Source organism: Jaculus jaculus, chromosome 12 (assembly GCF_020740685.1).
Source record: "Jaculus jaculus isolate mJacJac1 chromosome 12, mJacJac1.mat.Y.cur, whole genome shotgun sequence".
In the NCBI taxonomy this organism is placed as follows: Eukaryota; Metazoa; Chordata; class Mammalia; order Rodentia; family Dipodidae; genus Jaculus; species Jaculus jaculus.
In genome coordinates this window covers 51,699,285-51,715,013 of record NC_059113.1, presented here as the reverse complement: position 1 = coordinate 51,715,013, position 15,729 = coordinate 51,699,285, and the positions used below count along the sequence as shown (strand labels likewise).

Below are 15,729 nucleotides of genomic sequence, written 5' to 3'. Positions count from 1 at the left end.
GCTTGGAGTCCAGGCACGAGCATTACTGGTGAATGTTATTATATTTTGGGGGTCAAGAGATGGATGAGAGCCGGGCGTGGTGGTGCACGTCTTTAATTCCAGCAATCGGGAGTTAGAGGTAGGAGGATTACCACGAGTTCAAGGCCACCCTGAAACTCCATAGTGAATTCCAGGTCAGCCTGGGCTAGAGTGAGACCCTACCTCAAAAAACCAAAAAAAAAAAAAAAAAAAAAAAAAGATGGATGAGAGAGAGAGAAGGGGAAGAGGTAGAGATGGAGGGACAGAGAGAAAAGGTATGTGAGAGAAAGCAAGAAGGCTCGAGAGAAAAAGGTCGAGAGAGAGAGAGAGAGAGAGAGAGAGAGAGAGAGAGAGAGAGTTAAGTGAAAAGGGACTATGTGTAATGTGCTGAGGTAGGGCCTGGGGAAAGTGGTATTTCATCTTCTCAACCCAGAATATAATGAGGGTGGTTCCAGAATTACAGACCACGTCTAGGCATGATCATCAGGCAGGATGGGGAGAGAGCTCTGGCACTCTTACAAGTATAGAATCATTCATTCGTTGTTTGGGATCACTGTTACCACCCAGAACTAGCACACCTGATGTGTGAGCGCAACGTAGAAATTGGTATCCATCCCTTTTCAACAGTCAGTTTCATTCTCTCCACCCTGCAGTGGTGTTGCAGAGACTTTCCCTCCAGACATAACAAGATGCCTTCTTGGAGGACAGATGGTCTTGGGCCAGTAGCCATGGCACCTTGGGATCAGGACAATACAGCAACAGCCAGGTCTATGGTAATGAAGCTATTGGTATTCCCGAGTACAAGGAGGAAGGGAGGTTCACAAGACCCTCCTCTGGGATTCCACTATTGCTTTTGGGGCCATCCCCTCCCACATCAGGTGGAAATCTTCAGAAGTTAAAAGGTGAACTAAGAAAGAGACTCCATGATGCAGCTTCCATGAGATCACCATCCAAGATGGGGTGGACTTGCAGTGATGTACCTGCCTTTGAGTCACTCACACTCCTATAAGTAAACACTCACCCTGCACTGCAAGTATCCTCTCACCCTGTCTGTCCGTCTCCCCCAACCCTGCCTGTCCGTCTCCCCCCACCCGGCCTGTCCGTCTCCCCCCACCCGGCCTGTCCATCTCCCCACACCCTGTCTGTCCATCTCCCCCCACCCGGCCTGTCCGTCTCCCCCCACCCTGTCTGTCCGTCTCCCCCCACCCGGCCTGTCCGTCTCCCCCCACCCTGCCTGTCCGTCTCCCCCCACCCGGCCTGTCCGTCTCCCCCCACCCTGCCTGTCCGTCTCCCCCCACCGGCCTGTCCGTCTCCCCCCACCCGGCCTGTCCGTCTCCCCCCACCCGGTCTGTCCGTCTCCCCCCACCCGGCCTGTCCGTCTCCCCCCACCCTGTCTGTCCGTCTCCCCCCACCCGGCCTGTCCGTCACCCCCCACCCTGCCTGTCCGTCTCCCCCCACCCTGTCTGTCCGTCTCCCCCCACCCTGTCTGTCCGTCTCCCCCCACCCGGCCTGTCCGTCTCCCCCCACCCGGCCTGTCCGTCTCCCCCCACCCTGTCTGTCCGTCTCCCCCCACCCTGCCTGTCAGTCTCCCCCCACCCTGCCTGTCACTCTCCCCCACCCTGTCTGTCTGTCTCCCCCCACCCTGTCTGTCTGTCTCCCCCCACCCTGCCTGTCAGTCTCCCCCACCCGGCACTGTAAGTAACCTCAATAAACTCATTATACTTTGGTGTAATTGTGCTTTGATCTGTTGTTTGAATCCTGTCTGGCCTGAATAGTCATCTTCTTTTAAAATTATCTTTTGAGGCAAGCCAAAGCTTCCAGCCACTGCAATCGAACATTAGGTGTGTGCACCACCTTATGCACATGTAAGACCTTGCACACTTTCATCTTGTGTGTCTTTGGTTATGTGAGACCTGGAGTGTCAAACATGGGTTTTTAGGCTACAGAGCAGACTGCCTTAACCACTAAGCAATCTCTCCAGCTCTGAATAAACATCTTTTAAGGAAAGAGTTGGCAAATCTCTCTATTGAGGCTGACTGCCAAGAAGTCTGTCAGGAGACTGCCCCTCTGCTATTTCAATGACCCCAGGGGGGCTGGCTATCTCAAGAGCTTCATTCACAGGTTCTAGTCCTTTTCCCTCTCCCTCCCTGCCAACATGACCCCATCCTTCTTATGTAAAGCCCTGGCCAATACTAGGTGGCACCTCACATTTCCAAAGTCTTATCTGCTGAGATGTGAAGAGTCTCTCTGCCAATAAAGTCTGATTTCTTTGTCATAGAGAGATTTTTAATTGTTTCTGACTTTTTCTAGCAGTTCACATCTCACCAGGAAAAAAAACAAATTTGCATCACAAATGTACAACACATCACTTATGACTTAATTCTGTTACTGGTAAAATGATGGGGCTCCTCTGGATTCTGGACAGGCTTTGCTAGGGGTTATAAGTGTAAACCCCAGTAGTCACTGTAAGCTAGTGGCTCTTGAGCCATTTGTTTTACGATTTGCAAAGAATTTGCAATTGCAGATACAAAGAAGGGCAAGAAAGATTTATTTTTAGTCTATGGCCAAACCACTGTGAATGTGCCCAATGTCGTCTGATCTCAGAAGCTAAAGCCAGGTTGGACCTGGTTAGTACTTGGATGGGAGATTTAATTTTTTCTATTCTTATTTTTTTTTTTTTGTTTTGTTTTGTTTTTTCAAGGTAGGGTCTCGCTCTAGCCCAGGCTGACCTGGAATTCAGTATGCAGTCTCAGGGTGGCCTTGAACTCACGGGCGATCATCCTCCCTCTGACTCCCAAGTGCTGGGATTAAAGGCGTGTGCCACCGCGCCCGGCGAGATTTATTTTTTAAAAAGCTCCTAAGCTGGGAGGGGTCCTGCAGGTGGTCTTCATTGAGTTTTCTTCAAAACTTGAAGATGTAAATTAGGCAAGCAGTTGGGATAAGTTTCACTGGTTAAGTCTGAATGTGTATGGACCTTGAGTGCCTGGTGAGTCAAGGAGGAGAGAGTAGACTCAGAAAGAGCCTGCTCACTCTAGACAGTGGGGTTGTGTAAAAATTTCCTAGAAGAAAGATCCAGGCAGCTGCTCTTAAGTGCCATTTTGAGTCAGGTTTACGTTTCCATTGGAGTTGTTTTCATCTTGCCAAGGCAGGCTGATGTGTGTGTGCTTTTGGGCCCGTGTCCCTAACTGCCTACCTCTTTAAAAAAAAGAAAAATGAAGAAGGAGGGGTAGGAGGAAGAAGGGGAGGAAGGGAGAAGAAGAAGGCTACTGTGGTGGTTTGATTCAGGTGGCCTCCATAAACTGAGGTGTTCTGAATGCTAGGTTCTCAACTGATGGCAGTTTGGGAATTGAAGCCTCCTGGAGTCTGTGTGTTGTTGAGGGCAGGCTTATGGGTGTCATGGCCACCTTCTTCTTGTCAGTGTTTGGCACACTCTCCTGTTGTTGTTGTCCATCTAATGTTAGCCAGGCAGTGATGTCCACCTTCTGCTTATACCATTGTTTTTCCCTATCATGGAGTTGCCTCTCAAGTCTGTAAACCAAAATAAACCCTTTTATGCCATGGGCTGCTCTTGGTTGGCTGTTTTCTGCCAGAAATGCAAATCTGACTACAACCACCACCTTGCTGCTGGTCTCCATTAGCTCCAGGGAGACTTACGGTGTTGCCCAGAACACAGAGAAGTGGTGAAGAGACATTTAAGGTTGGGGTGGCAAGCTTCATGCCTGCTGGAGAAACACAAAGTCTGTCACTGACACTCAGACCTGAGAGGGGAAGATGATTTAGAGTACATTACTTAAGTAGGCCACTTGGCTCATGTTGCCACACAGCCTTGCTGAAGTCACTGGCCTTGCCCTTTTTATATTGTTTCATTTTCTGAGTTTCCTCACGTCTTTCTCTTCTAGGGTTACTTTTGATTCTAAGAACAGTAGGCCTGATTAATGACTACCTTGAGACAAATTACCAAAATTGTTACTCTCTAAGCAACAGGTGCCTTTTTGGCACCAGCAAAGCTCTGCATGGCCAGTCCTGAGACAATGGCCTGAGGTAATGACCAACTAGACCAGTTCTAGTCCAAGACTCCTGGACCTATCTAACAGAGCCTGCCATGAACACTTTGAAGGCAGACTTAGGTCAATTGACTGTCCCAGTGTGGTCATATTGTTACGATAAAGTTCCATCCTGCCTTCACCCCTCTCATTTCTGATGGATTCTCCAGGGGGTGGGGCCAAGCCTTATCCATAAGCCCCTGGAACCAGGGCTTTTGTTCAAACTCTGGTCACACATGGACGGAGAGAGGTGGTCTGTACCAAGAAAACAAGGTGGGCATAAATGCTGAGCACTGTGGTGACTCAATGGATGGCAAGTCCCACCCTTGAAAACACGCTCGTTGGTGAATGTTTTTCAGGTAAAACGGTAAGGTTCAAGGAGGCAAAATAATTACTAAGCTGCTAGGTAGTAGGGCCAGCAGTAGGAAATTGGTTATTTCATACTTGTGTGTGCCATCTCTGAGAGCAGGAGGTAGCACACCCAGGAACTAGGTGTTCAAGACAGATACTATAAGTATAAGCTATAGGGAAGCTTGTGGGGACAATTCTAGGGTCACCCCACCCTCACTGGCTGAGTCCTTTTTGTGCTCCTCTTGCCTGCCACTGGGTCTTTTCCAAAGTTGAATTTAAGGTAGACCTAATCCCATTCACACATGAGCTGGGATTATATAAAGCTTCAAAGGATGACCAAAGTCCAGGAGGAAAGTAGATTATGTCACCAAGAACAGTGGGCTCAAGGGGAGGGGCACTGAGGTTGGCAGGGGTGTCACTCCTTCCAACAATACACACAGTCCTAACACTACCCCAGCTGCAGTCCTCAATCAGTACTCTGGTTGACGGCAGTCAGTAGCAATAGATGGACACACTCAAGCTATGAGGAGGGTCAACCCAAGAAGAAAGGCTTAGCTTCCCAGGTAAAGGGTTTCACCAGTTTGCCTCCTGGCTCTTCCTCATACCCTGGTTGGTTGATATGTGGTCTAGTCCATATCCATATCCAGGAAGACGAAGAGCAACTTCATGGTGCTTTCTATGTTAGACTCTCAGACAGAAAGCATTTCGGGTAGTTATTAAGGAGGACTCAACACAGAGAGGAGGGAAACTGGCAGGGTTTGTGGATTCTCTTCAAGCTCTCAAAGACACCAAAAACCTTTAAGGTGTCACAGCATGGCCCGCTTCCCTGAGAAGAAAGCTGTGTCTTCTGTGCATGGACACTCTACATGGAAAGATGAAAGTAGGAACAGTCCCAGTCAAGTGTCTGTTCTTTGTAACAGTAGTCTCTAAAAACATTTGTCAAAATTCATTCACTATGATCTGTTAAAACTATAGGCTACTGGGGCTGGGAGATGGCTCTCTTGGTAAATCACTTGCTGCATAAGCATGAGGACCTGAGTTTGGGTCCCCAGCACCTATGTAAATGCCAGGCAAGCATGGTGGCCAGCCAGAAATCCCAGCACTGGGAAGGTGGAGACAGGATTCCTAGAGCAAGCTGGCTAACAACTAGTAGTCTACAGTCAGCAAGTTCTGGGTTTAAGTGAGAAATTTGTTTCAATAAATAAAGAAATGAGGGCTGGAGGGATGGCTTAGCACTTAAGGCCTGTTTGCAAAGCCAAAGGACCCAGGTTCTATTCCCCAGGACCCATTTTAGCTGGATGCACAAGGGGTGCACGTGTCTGGAGTTCATTTGCAGTGGCTGGAGCCTGGTGTGCCAATTCCCTCTCTCCCTCTTTCTCTCTGTCAAATAAATAAATAAAAATATAAATATAAAAAAAGAAAGAAATCACAGAAGACACCTGAAATTAACCTCTAGCCTCCATATCCCATGTGAACACACAAGTACACACACACACACACAGTGGGGGGGGGAACTATAGATTAGTGTTCTCATTTGCTGTTCTGTTTAATAGGAGTTGGAGCTCTGGGACCCCACTGTGCTGAGTGGGCTTCCTGGTTCAACAGGGAGAAGATATGTATACATTAAACGGCTGGATGCCCACGCACACAAAAGTGTACCCAATTTTCCCACTGCCCATTAGCACATTATAGATATCCTACATAAGCACAGAAATCAATGCCAGCTAAGATAGGAATAGGAATCTTACAGGATTCCAGGCATTCCTGGGAGGGCTGGAGATCAGAATCATGGGAGCCAGGGCTCAGCCATCTCCTCACACTAACATTTAGAATGCAAGGACTATAGGGGGGGTGTGTATGTGTGTGTGTGTTCTTTTTTCGAGGCAGGGTCTTACTGCAGTCCAAGCTAACCTGGAACTCACTCTGCAGCTCTAGGCTGTTCTTGAACTCATGATGATCTTCCTACCTCTAGTAGGTGCCACAACTTCCAGCTCCTGGGGGTAGGGAGAGGTGTCTACTATCCACTGTGAGCAATGGTGGGAGACCTTGTCTTGTGCTTCGTTGTGCCCTGTCCCTCTCCAACCATCTAGCCCATCCAATGGTGAGCTGGGAACAGAAGGAGAAAGGTGAGTGCGTGCTCAAGTCTGCTTGGGTTTCAGAGCTGGGGTGGATGAGAGCTCTTCCCAGCCCAGGGAGTTGGCAATGGAGCCAACTGTAGACCAAACACTGCCTCAGCTTGTGACCTGGAGACCAGACACTGGGAGTCGAACTAGGGAGACCAGGACCTTCTGAGGAAGGTCCTAGCAATCAGAGACCATGAGGGAAGGAGCTGGCCATGGGGAAGTGCCCAGCACCTGGGCCTGTCCTGAAGGGACCAGCGGACTTATGACTGGCTGGTCAAGAGTCAGGGAAAGCTCCTGAGAGCAGGAATCTCAAGAGAATACTCACTGTAACATCCATGATATCTGGTGGCCTTGTCAGTCATACAACCTGAAGTTTTTCAGATGGAAATTGTGATCTCACAGGACTAACAGAATTTCATCATGTTTGCTTATCCTCTGTAATATTTACATTTAACATTCCTCCTTCCTTTGGGGAGTTTTGTTGATTAAGACCTGAATTAAATATGTAGTCAAGGAAAACAGTACCCACTGGGAACATAGTCAGTAATTGTTTAAGTTTAACAAACAAATGTGCAAGTATTAGAAAGGAAGATCAGAACCAGGGACAAGTGAGAAAAACCACTAAGGAGAGAACTCTTGTTTTTAAATTTTTTACTTATTTTTTACAAGTGTGTGTGTGTGTGCACGCATGTACACACACACACATAGAAATGATCATCAGACACTTATACCACTTTTTGTGTCTTGTTTACATATATGGCTTAGGAATTGGACTCAGACTGGCAGGCTTTACAAGCAAGCACCTTTATCCATTGAGCCATCTTTCCCTCTCTCCCCCTTTTTTCTGACTGGGTCTCTGCTATAGAACTTATTATGAAGCCCAAGTTGGCTTTAAACTCTTGATTCTTCTCAGCCTCCCAAGGGCTAGAATTATAGAAATATGCCACCACTCCAACAATTTTGTTTTTAAAGACAAATAATTTCTATATATTTTAGTGTCAAGTTAACCGTGATTGGGCTAATCAGTTTATACTAGGGCTCTTGTGTCGTAGGTGCTATGACTGCGAACAAATGCATAATGACATGTATCCACCATTAAAGGGTTGCAGAGTGCTCCCCTGCCCTAACAGTCTTTCATTAGGAAGCAAGATAGCTCACGCCTTCAATCCCAGCACTTGGGAGGTATGAGGATCACCATGAGTTGAAGGCCAGCCTGGGTTACAGAGTGAGTTCCAAGTAAGTCTGGGCTAGAGTGAAACGCTGCCTCAAAAAGAAGAAAATGGATGCCCCATTATCATGTCCTCCCTGAAACCCCAGTTACCACTGATCTTTTTATTGTTTCCATGGTTTGCCTTTTGCAGGATGTCAGGTACAGCCAGTTTTCCACACCCATGGGTTCTGCTCCTGAGCTTTTACTCAGCTGCACATCAAAAATATGTTTTCTCAGCCAGGCATGGTGGCGCACACCTTTAATCCCAGCACTCAGGAGGTAGTGGTAGGAGGATCACCATGAGTTTGAGGCCACCCTGAGACTACATAGTGAATTCCAGGTCAGTCTGGACTAGAGAGACCCTACCTCAAAAAAAAAAAAAGATGTTTTCTCACCAGGTATAGTGGCACACACTTTTAATCACAGTACTCAGGAGGAAGAGGTAAGAGGATCACCATGAGTTCAAGACCAGCCTGAGACTATAGAGTGAGTGACCTGTGGGTCTGCCTGGCTAGAGTGAGACCCTACCTTGAAAAAAACAAAATATACATGTGGAGTGGAGTTTTTTGCAAGGTTTTTTTTTTTTTTTTTTTTTTTGAGGTAGGGTCTCACTCTAGCTCAGGCTGACCTATTCACTATGTAGTCTCAAGATGGCCTCAAACTCATGGCTATCCTCCTACCCCTGCCTCCCAGGTGCTGGGATTAAAGACATGTGCCACCACACCTGGTTTTGCAAGTATTTTTATGAGAGAGAGAGAGAAATGGCACACCAGGGCCTCCAGCCACTGCAATTTACCCCCAGATGTGTGCGCCACCTTGTGCACATGTGCAACCTTGCATACTTGTGTCACCTTGTGCATCTGGCTTACATGGGATCTGGAGAGCCAAACCTGGGTCCTTAGGCTTCTCAGGGAAGTGCCTTAATTGCTAAGCCATCTCTCCAGCCCTATATATATGTCTTTTTCTTTGTCAGTGTTCTGTAATGAATAGAAATGGACCTCTCATCCGTGAGTATGAATAAATGGTGCAACCCAGCACTCTTAACATGGACTCCTGAGAACGCTCCTCCCTAAGAAGGACGCTGGGGTGAGGAGGGGTGAGATGAGCACCCTGGGTGGGAAGGGGTGTGCTAGCTACCTTGTCCTCAGGTAAATCACTCTCAGAGCCATAGGCCTTATTTACATCTAGAGAGTAAATGCCTCTCAACCTCCCGAAGCACTTGTTAGAATCACACATTTCTTTTTTTCAGATGAAATTTTAAAGAGTTTTGTCAACTCTTAGGTGCATACACAAAAAAGCAGAGATTGTTATTACTAAGACACAGTAAGACTGACATAGCTTTGGGCTACTAACTGAAAGTATCATTACAGGTGACAACTAATACCAAGAAAAAGAATATGATTAAATTCTCTGACTATAGTGATTTCATCGTATCCAAAGTCTTTTTTCATAGGTGACCTTGGACAATATGGAGGTATTCAGAAACTTATAGGTCCTAACTCCCTTTTATGAGGTAAAGGGGAAAAAAACTAAGGCTGTAGAATATTTGAGGCTTTGTGATGATTATTACTGGAAAAATTAGCCTTTATATTGTTTGTGACAGGGTCTCATGAGGCCCAGGCTGGCCTCAGACTTGCTATGTAGCCAAAGCTGGCCTTAGACTTCTGGTCCCTCCAGGTGCCACAGTTGCAGGCATTCACTGTCATACCAGCTAACAGTTCTGTGTAAGCCCTGTCCAGTTTCTGTGGAAATGAGGTCTGGGCTTTTTTCAAATGAAGTTTGTAACCTGGGGCAAAGAGTTTCAGGACTGGTTCACAAGAAAGAAAAAAGCCTTTCCATCAAGGGCCTTTGGCTAAACTCCCTCCTGGGGCGCTCTAACTGCCCTGCTCTACTTCCTCCCTTGGCTTGTAGAAGTTACAGTGGTCATCGCCCCATTGTCCTAACAGCAGTTAGAATTTCATCTGAGGAGGTGGGGAATGATACAAGTTAGAAGCAAGGTGGCTTCTTTTTCTGGTAGGTGGTTAGCTAGGGACTGGCCCACAGAAACATAGAATCCACCTTGCCTGCTCTGCTAAAACTAGAACCTGCATTTACTCCAGACACATCCAAGATGACTACAAAAACAAAACTCCCCAGCAAACAGATTCCTGTTTCTTCCTTAACTTTTCCCAAGCTTAGCACATGTGTGGACTGACTCTTCCTGAGTTAGCCTCAGGCTAGAAAGGGGGAGAGTTTCTTTTTGCTGTGAACTTTTGTTTTGAGCATTTTCCTGCTCTACTTTTTTTTTAATGTTTATCATCATTATTATTATTATTATTATTAAGATGTTTTGTATGGATACATCATGTGTTGGTACACTTGTCCCTGCCTCCATTCTGTTGGGGACGCTCCTCAGTGGGGTTTCAGGGATTCCCCATGGGGTTGTGGTTTATGTATTGTGGGAGCAGTGGTCATTTATTTTAGATGGGGAGAAAATGCCTCTGGGCATGATGTCTCAGCCTGTGTCTCTTACAATCTTTCTTGCCCCCCCCCTCCATGAAATTCCCTGAGTCAAGGTGGGTGAGTTTTAAGTCTACTCCAGTGATGAGCTCTTAGGAGCCTCTGGATCTCTGCTTTGGTAGGTGTTGAGTATCATCAGGGTCTGTCTCATACACCCTGGCACTGATTATCAGAATCAGCATCTGTCTCCCCATTCCTCTGTGGATTCTGCTGTGGCTTGGCTGAAGTGCAAGGGTAATCTGTAAAAGAAGAACAGATTCTCCAATGGAGAGTGAAGTCACCATAATGTTAATGGGATGAGCATTATTAATTTAGGTAGAATATGATGTATGTAACCCCTCTTTTAGCCAAAGACTAGTGAGAACTTGACACTGGAGAGCATAATCTTTGTCTCTATAGGATTCTGATCTGGTTCCCAATTCCAGATATGGATTCCTTTACACTGAGCAGATCTCCTAGCCAATCAGAAAGCTATTGGTTACCTACGGAGGCTGTGTGCCACTATTGCAGTGGCATGTACATCCTGTCAAGGTGTTTGCTCCTAAGAAGCTTAGACCTCTGGTTGCTGAGACCATTGTTGCCATTTTTCCCCCAGTAGCTCATATAGCACTTTCCAGCACTAGATAGACTAACTGGGGACTGGCTTTCTTATGAATTCCAGACAGTTCTCTCCATACTCTGTGTCAGCAGCATATGGTAACAGCATTTGGCAATAGGGTCTCAGCTTTTGCCTCAGGCAGGTAATCAAATGTTTTGACAGAAAGCTTTTTTGACTTGGGGACCTCATAGGTCTCTCTGATCAACAACTCAGTATATGACTAGCAACCAATCTCTGGTACTGGGAGTTACAGATCAGAGACATAGAAAAAAAAATTCTTTTAAGTTTAGGCTTAATCCCACTATCACCAGAACCCTAATTTTCAGGTGTTCCACCCTTACTCCTTTTGAGGGTTACATCTTTTAGGCTATCTCCAAGGATAAAGGTTTCTATGGTATCATCCTGCTGTACTTTCTGTGTGTGTGTGAGCGCACACACACACATGCGTGCTCTCTCCCAAAGGCTTCTCTCCGGGAGAGAGAGAGAAAAGGAGAGAGAGAGAGAGGGAGGGAGAGAGAGAGAGAGAGAGAGAGAGAGAGCTTCCTTATGTTAGAGAGATTTTCTTGGTCTCCTTCCCTCCTAGCCAGGCTGAGAATGGGGAGAATTTCTTTTGACTTGGGCTTTCCTGCTATGCTTTCTCTCCTTACTCTCACATAATTCATAATTTATTCTTTTCTGGGTCTACATTTTCAATTCTTTGATAACTTTTTTTCCCATGAATTTTAAATCTTTTAATAATATGAACATTTACTCACAGTTTTTTACTCTGTTTTTACAAAAAAATTTCCATGGACTTCTCTGAACATGGCTGTTACACTGAATGCACACATTACCACTGCACTGAAGCAGCTCTGTAAACACCTCAGAGCATTACAGCTGTCTGGAAGAAACAGGATGGTATCCTCCTAACAACTGATGGCTTCCAGAGCTCATGGCATGGTCTTCTCTGGGTGATTATTAAATTTGTGTTTTCATTTTGAACTAGTGATAGAAACTAGGGATAGTCTTAGGAGTCATGAGAATTTATGTTTAGGGATATTATCCATGTCCTTCCTCAGAGAAATCTTGGACAGTACAGTGTGAGACTGAAAACGCGGTGCCCACCGTCACCAGCACTGAGAGCAGTCTGCTCTGGAACTTGGGAGGAAGGAGCAGATGTGGCTACTGCTGGGGAGCAGGGAGTGATCAAGATAAATATTTCAACACAGAATTCAATCGGGAGAGGGTTCCTGGATTATTGCACTCCAGTAATCATTTCACATTATTCACACTTCTATCTCAGACCTTCCCAAGTGTTGCTGTTCCATTTCCTCCACCACATGCAATCAGGAACTAGGCTTCATCTATTACTAAAGGCCAGAAGGCCTGTCCCAGCAGGAGAAAACAAAGCTTCCAAGAGGGGAATGCCATTGCACAAACACCTCCTGAACTATCCCTACCCCGGACTATGGGGACAGCTTTGCCTTCCCACATGTGCCTTTGAGACCCCCAGCTGCACCTTGTCTCACCAGCACCAGTATGTACTGGTCCTCAACACACAAGAAACACTACCCTAGCCTTGGGTTCTGCTCTGTTTTGGTATTTCTACTTGGGTTCCATGGGTTGATTCCACTGGACGCAGTCCAATGCAGTAGTGTTCACTTAGCCTGATGGTTCCCCCAGGCACCCTGTCGGCAGTAGACAGGCTCCGCTCGCTCAGCGCCCCGTGGGCTGTCTTCTCCAGCTACAAGGCTGCAGAGAGGGTCTCCGGAAGTCCAGTCTCCTCAAGCTCCAGTCCCAGGTTGTCAATCCCAATGCTGGTAACAGCAGGCACACTGCTTTCAGCTGGCTCTGCTGTCCGTGTCGGGGTGGAGCAGTATAGGATGAAGCCCACCATGATGACAGTAAACGACAGGATGTACAATCCTGAAAACTGGACGCTGGTTAGAGTTGTGTACTGGTATGCTCTGACAATCAGGTAGTTAGCCTCCACATCTGCTAAGCCCAGCAGGATGTACTTCCACCATTTTTGTCTCAAAATCTCTAATAGATTATCACTGCCTGAGCGGAGAGCCAGCATCCCCGTGTAAACCAGGAACAGCAGGCAATAGTTGATGAAGCTCTGAAGCATGGGGGTGTTCACCTTGCACTTCTCTGCCAAGTATTGGCTGGTGATGGCTGTCCCACATATACACAAGGACAGCATCTGGCCCAGAGCTATGGTCTTCAGAATATTCCAGGTGAACAGTTTGCCGTGGATCCTGCGCAGCAGGCTGCCCGCCGCGCCCAGCGCCCGGGGCTCGGGAGCCCCGCGCCTCGCCGGAGACTCGGCCTCCATGGGGTCCCCACGGCCTCCCGCGCCCGGAACCCCCCAAAATGCCGGGGCCGGAAAACAGGAGGCGGCGCCTGTGAGGCCGGCAGCACTCGGCCCGCGCCGTGAGCCCACTCGCTCGCTCGCTCGCTGCCGTCCCCCTCTTTGATAACTTGAACAAGGACCTGAAGTTGAGATTCAAGGGCCTGGATTCTGGATGTGTTCTTATCTTTATGGAGATCTAATCCTTCCCAGGACTCCAACCTTGTATCACTAGAGAGAGCACAGGACTCCTCACTGCTCCATGTGCTGGGAGCACCAGGGGGATGGGGGATGGGGGATTTGAGCAGAGCACAGGATTTCTCATTGCTCAATGTACTGGGAACAGCAGGGGCATGGGGGGACAGGGCCGAGTGCAGGACTTCCTCACTGGTCCATGTGCTACAGACTTCCACCACCCTGGTCACTAGATCCACAGGGCAATACTGAAGCAGGAAAAGGATACCCAGGCATTCTTCCTCAGAATTTGACATTCTCCTAGCTGTTGCCTCATTCCTTCAAGTGTCATAGACCCTGGATTCTGAGCTTTAGATCTTGAATCCCCAGGAGCCTGGCTCTCTCCTGTGGCCTCCCATTGCTTCTAGATAGTGTTCAGAAGTTTTGGGCCAAGATCAACCCATTCCATTGCTGTGGCCCTGTGTGAAGTTATCACAGTGAGGAGTATGTGGTGGAGTAAACCACTACAATTTTAGGAAGCAGAGGATAGGGAGATAAGGATGAAGGAAGATAGAGAACTTCCTCAGTGTTATTTTTGTTTTTGTTTATTTTTACGTGGTAGGATCTCACTCTAACCCAACCTGACCTGAAAACTCACTCTGTAGTCCCAGGCTGGCCTCAAACTCATGGTGATCCTCCTACCTCTGCTTCCCAGGTGCTAGAATTAAAGGCATGAGCCACTACACCTTGTAACATTAATTTTTAAAAGTATTTTTATTGATTTATTTGCAAGCAGAGAGATATAGAAGAGAGACACACAGAGAGAAGGGCCTCCAGTCACTGCAAATGAACAAATGCATGTGCTACTGTGCATCTGGCTTTATGTGGGTACTGGGGAATAGAATCTGGGTCCAGGTTTTGTAGGCAAGGAACTTAACCACTGAGTCATCTCTTCAGCCCCCTATTTTTAAAAATATTGTACCTGTATTAAACATTTTCAGATGTTTTCTTGTCATATTTCCAAAATAGCAATGCGTGTAACAACTATTTATATTGTGTTAACATTTACATTATGTAATACATTTGTTTATATTAGGATCATCAACAAACTAAAAATGATTTAAAGTACAAAGGAGTATGTTATGTAAGGAACTCAAGCACTCCAGATTGAAGTTTCTTGTGGCAGTCCTAGAACCAATGACCCCTCCATTCTGAGGAAAGCCTATACTTGGAGCTGTACAGTATAGATTCTTTACAGACTTTGTTCTGTTCATAATGTGTACTTTGTTTCTTTCATGTCTTTCATGGCTTGAAAGCTCAAGTTGTTTCTTTTATTATTATTATTGACACGTCTTATTTTATTCAGATAGCAGTCTGATTACACACAGTCCAAGAACATTCAAATAATCAAATGTAATCATATGTTAAAGATTGGTCTTCAAGTATTATAGCCAGTGATGCCACACTTGCCTATGATCTTGCCAGTAGAAAACCACATCTATATTTCAGAGGCCACCAAACATTCAGCATACCTTCTTTTTTTATTTTTTTTGAACTCCAGATGCATGTGCCCCCTGTGCATCTGGCTAATGTGGGTCCTGGGGAATAGAGCCTTGAACCGGGGTACTTAAGCTTCCTAGAGGCAAGTGCTTAACTGCTAAGCCATCTCTCCAGCCCCAGCGTACCTTCTTAACTGTAAGATTTTTGAAGCAACCAGTGTGAGCACTCTGGATTATTTTTTTCAAGCTCTGGATAGCCATAGGGATCCCAGCAGAGGTTGGAGGAGCTCAACCTTGGCATAGTACCCAAATGTGGCCAATTGAGGTTCTGTGTGAGTCACAGCAGTGTTTACCAGCTCCAGCAACCTCTGCTCAGGGTTACAGAGGAACTGCACCATGGTTCTAGGGTGGAAGGTCCATTGTCCCAAATGGCCAGCTGAATTAGATTGTTTGTTTGTTTTTTCTCTATTTCTTTCTTTCTTTCTTTTAGAGAGAATTGGCATGTCAGGGCCTCAGCCACTGAACTCAAACTTCAAATGCTTTTGCCACCTACTGAGTACATGTGACCTTGCACTTGCCTCACCTTTGTGCATCTGGCTTATGTGGGATCTGGAGAGTCGAACCTGGATCCTTAGGTTTCACAAGCAAGTGGCTTAATCACTAAGCTATCTCTCTAGCCCAGGTTGTTTCTTTTGAATGCAGAACAGTATTTCCTGTTGGGGTGTAGCATGGTCTGTCCATTTACCTTCTGAAGGACCTCTTGGTTGCTTCCAGTCTTGGACAATTGTGAATGCAACAGTGACAAACATTTATGGGCAATTTCTGTGTGGAATGAGCTTGCAGCTCCTGCAAACTTGATTGTTGAAGCATATGATAAACATG

The 15,729-nt window shown here is 46.6% G+C and overlaps 1 protein-coding gene and 1 pseudogene across 1 annotated transcript; both read right to left on the bottom strand.

Moving 5' to 3' along the window:
- Window positions 1-12,565: 12,565 nt before the first annotated feature.
- Window positions 12,566-13,159, bottom strand: LOC123453589 (solute carrier family 35 member F2-like). Its single transcript, XM_045130608.1, has one exon. The coding sequence runs from the start codon at window positions 13,157-13,159 to the stop codon at window positions 12,566-12,568; it is 594 nt and encodes a 197-aa protein (XP_044986543.1).
- Window positions 13,160-14,786: 1,627 nt separating this feature from the next.
- On the bottom strand, window positions 14,787-15,245 carry LOC123453588 (annotated as a pseudogene).
- Window positions 15,246-15,729: the final 484 nt, after the last annotated feature.

What these genes read in the sequence shown, in the direction of transcription:
- LOC123453589 (XM_045130608.1), bottom strand. Translation starts at nt 13,159, where the DNA reads ATGGAGGCCGAGTCTCCGGCGAGGCGCGGGGCTCCCGAGCCCCGGGCG.